General features: G+C 49.0%; 5 protein-coding genes across 5 annotated transcripts; 3 read left to right on the top strand and 2 right to left on the bottom strand.

Moving 5' to 3' along the window:
• Positions 1-404: 404 nt before the first annotated feature.
• On the bottom strand, positions 405-1793 carry BC939DRAFT_506777 (uncharacterized protein; the record flags this gene model as incomplete). Its single annotated transcript, XM_051560823.1, has 5 exons — positions 405-602; positions 897-1099; positions 1168-1480; positions 1549-1649; positions 1757-1793. The coding sequence occupies 5 exons, from the start codon at positions 1791-1793 to the stop codon at positions 405-407; spliced, it is 852 nt and encodes a 283-aa protein (XP_051408171.1).
• A 1306-nt stretch (positions 1794-3099) lies between these two features.
• On the bottom strand, positions 3100-5129 carry BC939DRAFT_463814 (uncharacterized protein). The gene has a single exon (XM_051557283.1). It carries the CDS (start codon positions 4996-4998, stop codon positions 3259-3261), a length of 1740 nt encoding a protein of 579 aa, XP_051408172.1. The 5' UTR covers positions 4999-5129; the 3' UTR covers positions 3100-3258.
• Positions 5130-7010: 1881 nt separating this feature from the next.
• On the top strand, positions 7011-7259 carry BC939DRAFT_401823 (uncharacterized protein; the record flags this gene model as incomplete). The annotated part of the gene is made up of 1 exon (XM_051552635.1): positions 7011-7259. A coding segment is annotated over one exon (249 nt), but the record flags the coding sequence as incomplete, so codon positions are not given.
• Positions 7260-8094: 835 nt separating this feature from the next.
• On the top strand, positions 8095-10531 carry BC939DRAFT_401776 (phosphatidylserine decarboxylase-domain-containing protein; the record flags this gene model as incomplete). Its single annotated transcript, XM_051552630.1, has 3 exons — positions 8095-9435; positions 9518-10038; positions 10138-10531. The coding sequence occupies 3 exons, from the start codon at positions 8095-8097 to the stop codon at positions 10529-10531; spliced, it is 2256 nt and encodes a 751-aa protein (XP_051408174.1).
• A 139-nt stretch (positions 10532-10670) lies between these two features.
• On the top strand, positions 10671-12811 carry BC939DRAFT_463819 (uncharacterized protein). Its single transcript, XM_051557284.1, has 2 exons — positions 10671-11440; positions 11765-12811. The coding sequence occupies exons 1-2, from the start codon at positions 11113-11115 to the stop codon at positions 12586-12588; spliced, it is 1152 nt and encodes a 383-aa protein (XP_051408175.1). The 5' UTR covers positions 10671-11112; the 3' UTR covers positions 12589-12811.
• Positions 12812-12830: the final 19 nt, after the last annotated feature.

A 12830-nucleotide genomic window follows, 5' to 3' on the forward strand; every position in this document is an offset into this window, starting at 1 on the left:
GCTTGGCCCCAGGGGTTTCCATCCCTTCCATGTGTGAGGCTGCTCGCCTGCGTCCTCCAGCTCGCCCTTTCCCTTGTCCTTGCCCCATTGCGCTTCTGCTGCTGCTGCTACCAGCTTCTGTGTGCGATCGCGCATTCTGTATCCAAGGGTAGTGCCCATTTTTATCCACCAGTTGAAGACAGAGAGGTCGTTGTTGGTTGACCAAATGCCCACGAATCACATTGGCAATGTTGTGCCCCACCACAACATCGCGGTGCATGTAAGGCTTGCAGGTCGAGCAGTATAGCCTGCGGTTCTCGACCTGTCCGACAAACTTCTCGCACGTCGGCCACTTCTTCGAAGTAGAGCACTCATCCACTTTAACTACGGTGTAACCCATCGTAAGTCATAAGATCGAAGTTGGCCTACCGAATGGATTGAACGTGTTCTCGCATCATGCTCAGGTCTATCACAGACGTCGAATCCTTGAGATCTCTCGGCCCTTTGCGCGGCTCACGCCTGCCGACGTTCGAAAGCACCAAACTCTCGATCGTTGGGATGCCTTGGTCGATCTCTGTGCGTGATCTATCTGTTATGAGACCTTTCATCTTTAAAGTCTTTAGCTATTATAGACGAACCGCCAATGTTAGTATTGTCGCTCTTACAACTGCCCTCTACTGGCATGCATGTAGCGACAGAACACAGATTTTGTACTTTACCATTTTCTCGAGCTGTTTGTATTGTTTTTTTATTTTATTTTATTTTTATTTCGCTGGACAGCTACGAGGCAACAGAGCGAAGCAGAGCCGTAGCAAGGCAGACTTCCTGGTCGCGATCGCAGCTCTATTGTTCCTTCTCTGCAGCAGCCCAAGGTCCGCAGTTCGATCGACAAACTGCTGAACGCGCTTACCAACTACATTCGTCGTAATGATGGGGTCGCCTGTGTAGAGATGCTGGAGCAGCACAGTATGGCAGCGTAGATGATCCGAGTCCTTGCGCCCCCGGTCATCATCATCCTTCTCTTCCTCCTCCTGTTCATCATGATTAAACGCATCGACCTCTCTCTCGACTTTGGTCTTAGACGAGACACATGGACAGAGATTGCACAATATATCTCTGTCTGTTGCGTCAGGCTCGCGTGAAGCAAAGAGACTCTTAATGAACCGCCCGATGAGTCGCTGCCCCTACCGCTTGGTGTCAGATACAGCCCGAACAACATCTTCAAAGTTTGCTTCAGTTTGGCAGAAACGGTTCCGACATCGAGGGTCACTGTCGGATGTTCCCAATTCATAGCTCGAACCAAGTCAGCCTTTCCTATGGAGGCGCGTACTGGCTTTGGCGTAGCCTTCTTTTTCTTCTTGTTCTTCTTCTTATTTGCTTCCTTTTTCTTCTTGAAAGAGCCAGGGTCGAGTTCTAAAGGATTTTTGGGCGCTTTCTTCCATGCCTTCCATGTATACTGCTTCATTGCTTCAGGCGGCTCATGCTCCTTGAGTCGTGTGCACTGTTTGACAGAATATCGCGGTCGGTGTTACAGGGGTTTGGTACGAGGCGGGGCAGGGCTCGACTCACTTGTAGCTTCTTCCTGATGTGGAGCAGGGTGATCAATCGTGCGATACCTGTTGAAGGTCTGCGAAGACTTGTGCCGCCGAGTCTTAGTACCGGTTGACTCGCTCTCAAAGTTATTAAAGTTGATAGTGATCGCAATAAGTTAGAGTTAATTTTATGCTTACAAAGTGCCTCGCGTGCCTCTCGCATCTCTTTCTGCATTTGGGAGTACCACAATCGAACTGCTTCCGAAGACTGTCGTAGGTCATGGTAGCTTGAGCTGAGGACGAGGGAGCGAGCCAATCTGCACAGAGGTCTGTAAAAGATCCACAAAAGCCTTATGCTGAGTGGCAATCGTCTCCTGGGCAGTATTCTTGCGCATGACTTGATTATATGTCAAATAACGCGTCGTCATCATCGCAGCGTCTGCGAGCCAAAAAAAAAAAAAAAAAAAAAAAAAAAGCCAAGACGTTAGAATTGATAATACGTTTTCTGCATTAGTGATCTAGACGATGATCTGACTGATCTATTTACCTACTCCATCCAGCCCTTTGATGATTTTGTAGTTGGTAGCACTTCTGAGGGAGAGGATGTTGCGGTTGTAGTCGTGTTTTTTTATACGACACCAAGTACTATAAACTGGACCTGGCTGAGACCTAAAGCCGCATAGACGCTTGGAACGTCGTACACAAGGAGTTTTCCTTTGAGATAGGTCGCCAAATGGTCTCGACGTTCTTGCACGTGAGCATGTCGTTGTCAGGATACAACTATGTCGCCAGGCTTGCATTCAAGGCCCATCGTAAGACCTGCCTCGGTCGAGCACTCGATGACAGTTAATTGTTCTTTGCGCATGTATATGGCAAAGGCGCGTCGAGCGTCTAGAGACCACTAGGAGGCCGAGCTCAAGTGTTTTTTAATGTCGATGAAGTGGCGTTTCCGCACGCGAAGCTTTTCATCCACGCGGACCTCGAGTTCACGCAGATATTTGTCGGTGCGTTCAACAGCTTTCTTGCAAAGGTTCTATCGGTGTATTTGAGTGAATCCTTTTTTCTTCCGAAGGAAGGTCGTCCAGGTGTAGAATCAAGCTCGTCTGGGTCCCAAGCTTTAGTATCTCTCGTTCGACAATGCGGTGAGCATCGTCCACAGGGTGCGAGGAATAGGCGTAGCGAACAGTGACGTAAAAAGACCCAAGGATATCGACTCCAATCACGGAATTGTGATGAATAGAACTGAGGAGGTTGAATAAGTAAGGGGACTGATAGCGAAGAGCGGGTTCATACCCTTTCTTTCTTAGAAAGGGCCACAGATCCTCAATGCCCATGGTAGTCTAGATGAGTGAGGAATATGGTGCTTTATTTCGAGGAATGACAGTGAGGGAAGAATGAGGGTATGAGAGAGGATTGACCATGAAGAGTGTGAGATAAAAAAATTATCTTTGAAGAGTTGTGTTAGGAAGAAAAAGAGTGAAGCAAGCGAAAGATGTCATGGACCTAAATGAACTTGTACTTGGATATGCTTCGAACAAAAGTTTGGTCAATCAGAGAATTTGAGCCGTAAGTGTTCAGAATTCGTAGAACAGGAAGTCGTTTTATTTTTATTTTTGGATCTTCATGTATTGATGTGCAAGAATGTGCAGTACATTTTGTTAGGATATAGACATGAATATAAGACATACCGAGGAGAAAAGAAAGGGAAAAAAAGAAAGAAAGAGAAAGAGAAGGAAAGAAAAAGATATTATGCTGTTGCTGGCTCAGACCCTCCTGAACATCCAGCTCGGTTCTTGGCATTGCCACGGTGGCGACCAAGGGCATCTCGACGTGAAAACGACTTGCCGCATCCGTTGCACTTGAACGGCTTGTCACCTCCGTGGATTTTCACATGCCGCTTCAGATCGTGGTTCCGTGAAAATGCAATCGAACAGGTGCCGCAGATAAAGGGCCTTTCGTTCGTATGGGTCCTTGAATGAGACTTGAGATTGTAGAGCCGCGCAAACACCTTGTCACATCCCTCAAACGTACAAGGAAACGATGGTGCCCCCTCTGGAATCGACGCCGCAGTGTTCTGTGTAGCTGACCCTCCAGTCTTTCGCTTCTTACGCGCAGGTGTCATGGGTGTTGCTGCCGGTTCGGATGCTACGGGGTCAGAAGCGGTGCCGAACTCTGATCCTTGAGCAGGGAACTGGCCCAAAGGAGGGGCTAACAGTCCGCCGCCGGCCACACCCAAATCAGACAGTCCTGGAATTCCGCTCTGTGCAATCAATGTCTGAAGCGCCTGTTGAATAGCGTTGGTGTCCTGCAAAGCACTGACGACGTCGTCCTTGGGGTCCGTTGTCCATTTGATATGTGTCTTGCCCGTAGCCTTGTCGACCTCGAATGTAAATCCTTGTGCCGAACTTGAGGTCGTGGATACCTCACCATTGGTCCCTGCAGCTGATGTGGCATTGGCATCGCCATTGAGAGATGCAGTTTCTAGACTGCTGGTCTTGTTGGCATCGGCATGTGTTGCGTTAAGAATCGCTTGCGCAAAAGCATGGGTGTCAACTAGAGGCTTGGAGTCTGCGGATTGAGAGGGGAAGTTGATAGCGTGCGAGATGGCGATAAGGGATTCAGTAACATCCGGTGCGGTGGTGCTGGTTATGTTTGCTTCCTTCAGTGCTTCCTCCAGCTTGGCAACTGTCGATTCTGTTTCCGTCTTTATCTCCTCCGTCGTCTGCCCATTGGCTTCCATGCCAGAGAGGTCTCCAGACTGGGATGCGGCGCTGTTAAGCGAGAGGGCAATCAGCTGAAGTGCTCGTGCAGCCTGGTTCTGCTCAAAGTCGTCCTGTGCAGTCCTCTTGCCTGGCGGCTTCTGGTTCAGTGTCATCGACAGGGCCTCGTTATAGACATTGTTGACATCAAATGCGGGAGCGGGTACAGCTGAGGTAGATTGTGTCGTCTCTGGTTGCGCAGCTTGGTCGACTCCAGTTCCAGCGGCAACGGATGCTGCTACGGCAGCAACGGCGGCAGCGGCGGCGGCGTGCTCTTCGGCCTCAATTTGCTCGATGGGGGTGGTGAGGGCCTTGGTCAGGGCCTTGATATCATCTGCGGTAGAGTCATGGAAGGCACTGGCAATAGCCTGAGCTGCTGCAGCAGCGGCTGCCGCTGTTGCGTCTATTGCTGGATCTACTGCATCATGGTTCACAGCCTCTGCTACCGTTGTAGTTGGGATGACAGACACATCCCCGGTTTCGGCAACGGCGGCGGCACTGACAGACGTATTGATGACTGTTACGTCCTCTGCTTTCACAGGTATCTCAAGGTCGGTTGTTGTTGCGGCAGGTTTGGCGGTTTCAGCAGAAGGATTGGTTGCATCTGGTTCCGGTCCGTAGTCAGAAGTAGAGGACGATGCGGTTGTGTCTGAGGTGAGATCGGACGCTTTGACAGAAGGGGATTGGATGGTTTCCTTGGGGATGTCTTCGGTGGTGCTTCTGTCCATTTTGTTTCGGGAGGCTTTGGATGGAGGCTTTGATGGAGAAAGGGCGGCCAACCCTGGCCCGTCTGGTCTTTTTTGTTTGTTGAGGACTTGGGATGGAGGTCGCGAGCCTTTGTAAATGAAAACAAGCTGAGTGGGAGCCAAAAAAAAAAAAAAAAAATCTTCCTGGACACAACACCAAACAGAGCATTCCAATTAAAGCGGTTCAGCCTGTTCCATAATTTATAGCTCGCTCCTCAAGACATGGATGGAGCGGAGGATTGTCATTGAAAAATAGGATTTTACAATCAACTGTCTGCTATTTTTGATCCACGGTGTTGGTCCCCAGTGGCATACCATCATATAGATAAAGTGTAGTCTGAGGCACGATTCTAGTCACTCTTGACTGCAAAACATAAAATGCCATGGTCAGCAGAACGAACTAGATTGTTGCTGCTGTCGTAAAAACCTGACTTAACACGAGTATTCAAATCAACTGGCACGACTGTGTCTACTACGTACTGCGGTGTCCGAGACTCAGTTCTTTGTGGAAGAGAGCGATAAAGTTGTCGCGAAGAGCCCTGGTCCAGATCCAGTAGACTATTCATGGGAATAGAGCAGAAGGGAAGACCAAGGTATTAAAGAAAAAAGTGATACGGCCATTTTTTTCCAATGCACTTTATTAGACCATATGTTTCTGTTTAAGTGGTTATTGGATATGGAGTGTTCAACTGCAGCAAGGCGTCCGAATGAAGAAGTGTCAGCAACGTGGAAGTGACCTGCTTGTCCAACTTTGACATGGACATGGCAATCGTACTTGTTACGTTGTAGATCAGATTGGTGGCACAAAGGTTTTGAGCGAGGATGAGCATGCACGGACGTGCAACATGGATCGGATGTGCTCTTGTCTCACGAGTGAGAATCAGGCTATTGGGCTGAAGGGGTAACAGACCCCAGGGGAAGAGAGGAGGGCTACCATCCGGGCTGCTTGGCGCCAGAGACTCTTCTTCTTCCGATGTGATATCGTCGAGGGAAGGCTAAAAAATAAAAATAAAATAAAAAAATAAAAATAAAAATAAAAAGAGAAATTAAGTCCAACTGACCCTGAGCAATTGGCAAGGGGAAACACATGGGCAAACCCAGCGATTAGTAATTGAAATTAGTTTACGTTAATGGCTGTACCCTGGGGAACACTAAAAACGCCAGCCTGGCACTTCAAGCGGCGCACGGACAGCCCTCCTGTTGGCGCATCTTTAGCCGATACGGAGTCTAGTGGGGTGTATTGGGTTATGATGATGGTGATGATGATGACAGATATTCATATTCGTATTAGTATTGAATCCTATCTCCATATTCATATCCGCATATACATATCCATATTCACTCATTCACTCATTCACTCATGCACTCATGCACTCACTCATTCATCCAAGTCGGATGCTTTAACTCTCTTTCGACTCTTTTTGGGATTTAACACTCTGTACACACACCACACACACACACACACACACACTCTCTCTCTCTCTCTCTCTCTCTCTCTCTCCACCTTCCCTTCTCCACATCAACCATCTCCACTCCATCGCCCTCCCTCATCACTCTCCATTCCCTCTCTCGCTCACTCGCACTGCATCTCTCTCCCTCTCTCTCTCTTCTCTCTCATTTCCACATTCAACATCATTGCCCCATCACTTGCCGCCATGCTGTCGAGAGTGGTCCTGAACTCATCCACCACCACTCCTGTCAGCAGGCCTGAGACACCTGCCATGTCCATGCCCACATCCCTCTCCCAGGACGAGGATGACACCCTCGTTGCCAAAGTCCGTCTATGTATCTACCGAGCAAAAGACCTCGTTAGCAGAGACAGGGTAAATGAATTATTTCCAACCCGCCTCACTAATGCATATTGTCAAGTAACACATGCTGCCGCGCGGTTGTTAATTAAAATAACAAACAAAAAAAAACTCATGTATCTCATACTCTCTTCTTGTAAATAGAACGGCTTCTCTGATCCTTATGTCAAAGTATCGATCGGTGGACAAAAGTTCACAACAGATGTTATCAACAAGTCATTGAACCCCGTCTGGGACGCCTCCTTCGACTTTGATCTCGAGGCGCAATCACTACCAGATCAGGCCAGTCTCATGTTCTGGGACAAGGATCGCTGGGGCCGAGATGATTACCTCGGTACTGTCTACATCCCCTTTGACCGTGCATCTCTCTGGCTCGACTCGACGCCAAGGCACTTTGACGACCCGCAAAATGAGGCAAGTATTTATTATTTATGATTAGCAATCGTGAACCAATGTATGGTGCTTGTGTTCCTGTGAATACGGCTTGTTATTTTTATTTTTTTTTAGCTCGTTAAATACCGCCTCTTCTCTCGATCGAATGATGTTGGCTTTCTTAAAGACGCACAGGAGAATTGGTCTGAAAGAGCATGCGGAGCAAATGCAAAGTGCAAATAAAGAGAAAAGAGTGAGCGCAAGAGGATAAGAGGGAAAGTGAGAAAAGAGAGCCGCAGACATTTTCCTGATCGGGACCGATCCATCCCTTTGTTGAGTTCGTCCGTTGGGCTCCATTATTCGCAAAAAGGACAAATGAGCTTGGGCGAATGGTTACCGTTGCTGGAACAAAGTTCGCATCTCTTTGCCCTTTCAGATTCCGTGCTATACCTATGCTATACCTACTATACCTATACTATACCCGCGCTATGACATCCCTATCTGACTAGCGTGTCTTACCGGCATTTCTAGGCTAAATGGTTTCCACTTCATTCGATTCCTGGCAAGTTTTCAAAGGTCACTGGCGAAGGTAATGTGCATCTGATATGGCGATATCGACAATATCGACAATCCTTGTCTATTTTTTGTGTCGCTGTGAACTTGTATTTAATTAACCACCCTAAATCCAATCTTTATAGTACAAGTCAAATTTGGATTCATCGATACCGCCCTGGCGCCTGTACACGCGGATTCGCAGCTGGATTGCGAAAAGGTATGGAGCAGGCTCGCCAGTGGGCGCAACAAGCTGGGTCTTGGACAGCGCCAGGTTCATACTGCAAACAACACAGTCGTCCCAATGGCCGATATACCAATTGCGGTAGGCGAGGGCGATCCATCCATGGGCCTCTCGGCTCTACGACTAGACACTCCTTCGCCTCCGCCTGGCACCCTCACCGCATCATCCTCGACTTCAACCTTGTCCGCAGCTGCTGCGCCCAACAATTTACATGGCATCGTCTTCATGGAGATCACATCTGCCTCGAACCTGCCGAGGACGCGCAATGTCACACGAACTGGCTTTGATATGGATCCCTTTGTAGTTATTTCATTCGGAAAGTACATTTTCAGGACGCGTGTCATCCGGCACAACTTGAACCCAACTTGGCGGGCCAAATTGATGTTCAGGGTTCACCATGGTGAAGAGACCTTCAAGATCAAATACTCAATCCATGACTGGGATAAGCTGAGCGGAAACGACTATGTTGGCATGGCCTCCATGGATGTCGATACTTTGATCAATGCATCCAAGGGACAAGACACTGAACGACCGTCTTCACCGATACCGGGCGTAGAGGATGAGAAGGACATTCCGGACCTGGACATGAAGGACTATACTCTTAAGATTGCAATCGCAAGTAACATCAAACCTCCAGCGGACGATACATCGTTAAAAGTGCGCGCTAAATTTGTGACATACACCAATCTAAGGCGGCGATTTTGGCTCGGGCTTACAAAGGCCTTCGATGCTGACCCGCGCCGAGATCTCTACAGCAAGGTTCTCATCCAGGCCATGCTAGAGGGGTTGGGATCGAATCTCTCAAGCAAGACCGTCGACAGCTTCTTTGCTCCATATTACAAGGACCCGGAGCAAGACGAGCTCACATTTGACGAACTCTTTGAAAGGCTGGAGAGGCAGGTCCGACTGGATGATAGCGTTCCGAGCAAACGACGAAAACGTAGGATTCGAAAATTCTGGGCCAGGAAGTCAAAGGCTGCAGCTTTTCAGGATATGGATGGGAAGGATTCGACATATGGCAAAGAGTCGACGGACGGAAAAGATTCGACAGATGGAAAGGAGGTGACAGAGGATTCCTTAGAGGATGAGGACGAAGAGGAGGACAATGAGCTGTTCTTGCATCTTACACGCAACGAGATCCCAGCAGGATCTATACCTCAAGCCATGGAAATGGTCGAGCCCACCGAGGCAGACTTTGATCCTCAGAGCTCTGAGGATGAGTATGTGATCCGTATTGATGCCTGCCCTATCTGCCGCGATCCAAGTTTGGGCTCGAAGCTGGAAACGGACGTTATCACGCACATTGCTGTCTGCTCTGGCAATGATGGATTCAATCTTGATAAACTGATCCTGGGCAACTTTGTGACTGAGGCCAATGCACAGCGGAAATGGATCACCAAGGTCGTCAACACTCTCGGCTACGGACGCTATGTGATCGGCAAGGTAAAGATGAAAATGCATCCAAGGGAAACTGGAGATGGGTTTGAGATGTTTGATTAAGGTCTAACACCCTTTTTTCATGTAGAATAATGCAAATATCATTGTTCAAGATCGAGCGACAGGTACGATGTTGGAGGAAAAGATGCCGACGTTTATTCGCCTGGGTATCCGGTTGCTCTACAGGAGTCCCGCCCAAAAGATTCGCGTAGGCAAGATCATGACGAACATGACCAGGAAGCAGGGACTCAAGTTTGATGACCCAAGATCCAAACGGAGCATCGAGCCGTTTATTCGATTCCACAATCTCGAGGCACATATGGAGGAGGTCTTAGAGCCGGTCAATAGCTTTAAGACGTTCAACGAATTCTTTTACAGAAGACTGAAAGCGGATGCCAGGACACTAGCCTCACCAGGAGATGATCGCGTGGCTGTGAGTGTGGCCGACTGCCGTATGACATGTTTCCAGACGATCTCTGATGCACAAAAGTTCTGGATCAAGGGCCGGCAATTCACAGTGGCCAAGCTGTTGGATGACGAGAAGTTGGCCAAGAAGTACGATGGTGGAAGCTTAGCCATCTTCCGCTTAGCACCGCAAGACTACCACAGGTAAGTTGCTATGACTGTAAATAATATGACTTCTTTGGCTATGGTCGCCATTCTCTGAAGCTAACGATCGACACTCTGTTTCATTACCTGGTTAAATAGGTACCACGTCCCTGTTCGTGGCGTCATATCGGAGTCAAGATTAATTGCGGGAGAGTACTTCACTGTCAATCCAATGTCGATCCGGAGTCATTTGGATGTGTATGGCGAGAACAAGCGCGTGATATCGACGATCGAGTCAAAAGAGTTTGGCACGGTTGCGTACTGTTCTATAGGAGCAATGATGGTGGGATCGATTGTGCTAACGAGCAAGCCAGGGCAGGAGGTGGAACGAATGGAGGAGCACGGGTACTTTGCGTTCGGAGGATCAACGATCGTAATCCTGTTTGAACCGAACTCAATTCAATTTGACGAGGATTTGTTACGGTCGTCAAAGGAACAGATTGAGATGCTGGTGCGCGTCGGTATGCGCGTTGGTGTGTCGACCAGGCAGTAGTCGCCTCTTCTTCGGCATCCATTTCTTTTCAGTATCTACACGGACAAACACACATCATCACTCATATTCACAGGCATATTCAACATAAATACTACGACTAATACCATGCATGCATCTGTGTGAGGGAAAGAAACAGCTGTACCATCGTCTAGGGTAGACGAGCCTGCGAGTGTTGCTCCTGACCCTTTGATTGTGGAGACGCGGAAATGGTGCCTGGAGGTGGTATTGCGATTGCAGAGGGTGGCCAATGATTGATGAGGGAATCATTGCCACACGAACAGACATTTTTCCTTCAGACATCCCGTGGGTGTTCTTTCACCGATCCACAAATACACACACAAAAACGAGCACCCCACGCACCCCCTCAACCCTTTCCTCAACCCTTTCCTCAACCCTTTCCTTAACCCTTTCTACGCTTTCCGCAAGATTACTTCCCCCCTTTCCCCCCCCCTCCTCACTCCATTCCACTCCACCCCACTCCACTTCACTCATTCCTTCTCACTCTCTCATCCACCCCACCATCAAAACAGCATCTGCACAAAAAAACACTTGTACTGCTACAAACCACCATTGTTCAGGCCATGTATCCTTCACACACAGCCTCATACGAGAGACCCGAGTATATGCAGGAGCAACAAGAACAGCAACAACTACCAGCAGGAACGCCATCAACTGCATCAACCGGTCCAGTGGAGCGGCAACAACAGCAGCACCAGCACCAGAGACAGCCCTGGTCTCTCATTGGTGCCTTGTCGATATCGCTGTATCAGTCCCTGTCGTTTTCACGGTCGCCATCGTTTGAGCGCACCCGATACATTGCCTCGACATGCACGTTTATTGCGATCATCTATCTCCGGACGCTGCACTGTCTCTTCTTTGGCACAGGGGCGCTGTCCTGTGCAGTCCTTGGTAAGTCGACATGGCGATCTAACCACACTGCCAGTGGATCTCAATCGCACGCACCCCTTCTCCACTTCTGTCCCCCTTCGTCCATTATGCAATGCTGTAACTAAAGATATGATGGGTGTGACCCGGAAGTGGAGAGATGAGGAAAAAAATACGCCCACCATACCACTTGCGCCGAGACAATAAGGTTCAAATGCGAGATGACGATGACAGCATAATGCGGTTACGGAGGATGATGATCCTCCGCTCAGCAAACACCCAGACCAGTTGCCGGTACCTGATCTGTACCTAACCGGACCCATTCTCATTGTCAACAACCCTCTATAGCGAAATGCCTGAAGCACACTATTCGACAGCCACGGCCGGAGAGGGTGGACACGACCATCGCCGAGGAGACGGGTTCGTCCTCGGTGCTCTCACAACCAACAACACCAGCAACTACTTTGCCCTCTGTCTCAACAACAACAACAACAACAACAACCACGACAACGACAATGTCCACCTCAACATCTGCAGGGCCCTCATCCACAAAGAACCCACAGACAAATGACGATCCCATTCCCCGAGCCGGTTCACCCACACTCTCCCTTGCTCCAACTACAACCCTACAGCAAGAACAAGTCAACGCCATTAACGCTGCAGCCCCCAAGGCCTCCCAGACCTCATCGTCCGCCTACCGAATCCGGCGGCAGCGACGCCGCGTCCGGTTCTATTTCCGCCCCGACTACGGCATGCCCAGTAGCCATGCCCAACTGGTCGCCTTCTTTGTCTGCTACATCTCTCTGCAACTCGTCCTTATGGAACCCGAGGGATCCCCTGGTCAGTGGTTCTTGATCATGTTGTTGCAGCTCTATGCCTGGTCAGTTGTTTGGTCGCGTATTCGGCTGGGACAACATTCAGTCAGTCAGGTTCTTGTAGGCGCGGTGATTGGGGCCGTCTATGGGATGGTCTGGTTTGCGATCTGGAGCTGGAAGGTTGAGGAGATGATCCAACATTGGCAGTGGATGGACCGGTATGGAGTCATTCAGGTACGGAAGATGTGGAGACAAATGGAGATGGATGAGATGGTCGCTGTAGGTCGAGTTGGCGGGAGGATGTATCTGAGACATGACCAGGCCTTTCAGCATAACGAGCGGTTCTTGAGGTTATAGAAAGATGAGGAGGAAGAGGAGGAGGTGATGGATGAACACTTTGTATATATGTAAACGCTTATGCTGTAAGAATAAATCGTGAACGACAGAGAGATTGAAACACTAAGAAAAAAAAAGGTATCAAAAAGATGTTTATTCTCGCCAGACGAAGGAGCAAGTGGACGCTATCGAAGAAACAGGTAGATATTATCAAAGGAACAGATAGACACAATCGAAGGAACAGGTAGATACAATCGAAGGAG

Source organism: Gamsiella multidivaricata, assembly GCF_025024155.1.
Source record: "Gamsiella multidivaricata strain RSA 2152 chromosome Unknown BC939scaffold_79, whole genome shotgun sequence".
NCBI classification, from domain to species: Eukaryota; Fungi; Mortierellomycota; class Mortierellomycetes; order Mortierellales; family Mortierellaceae; genus Gamsiella; species Gamsiella multidivaricata.

Bases quoted from the DNA above. Each gene is read 5' to 3' on its own strand.
- BC939DRAFT_463814 (XM_051557283.1), bottom strand. From the start codon at position 4,998: ATGGACAGAAGCACCACCGAAGACATCCCCAAGGAAACCATCCAATCC.
- BC939DRAFT_463819 (XM_051557284.1), top strand. From the start codon at position 11,113: ATGTATCCTTCACACACAGCCTCATACGAGAGACCCGAGTATATGCAG. The intron at 11,441-11,764 runs GTAAGTCGACAT...AACCCTCTATAG, and splicing joins GCTGTCCTGTGCAGTCCTTG to CGAAATGCCTGAAGCACACT.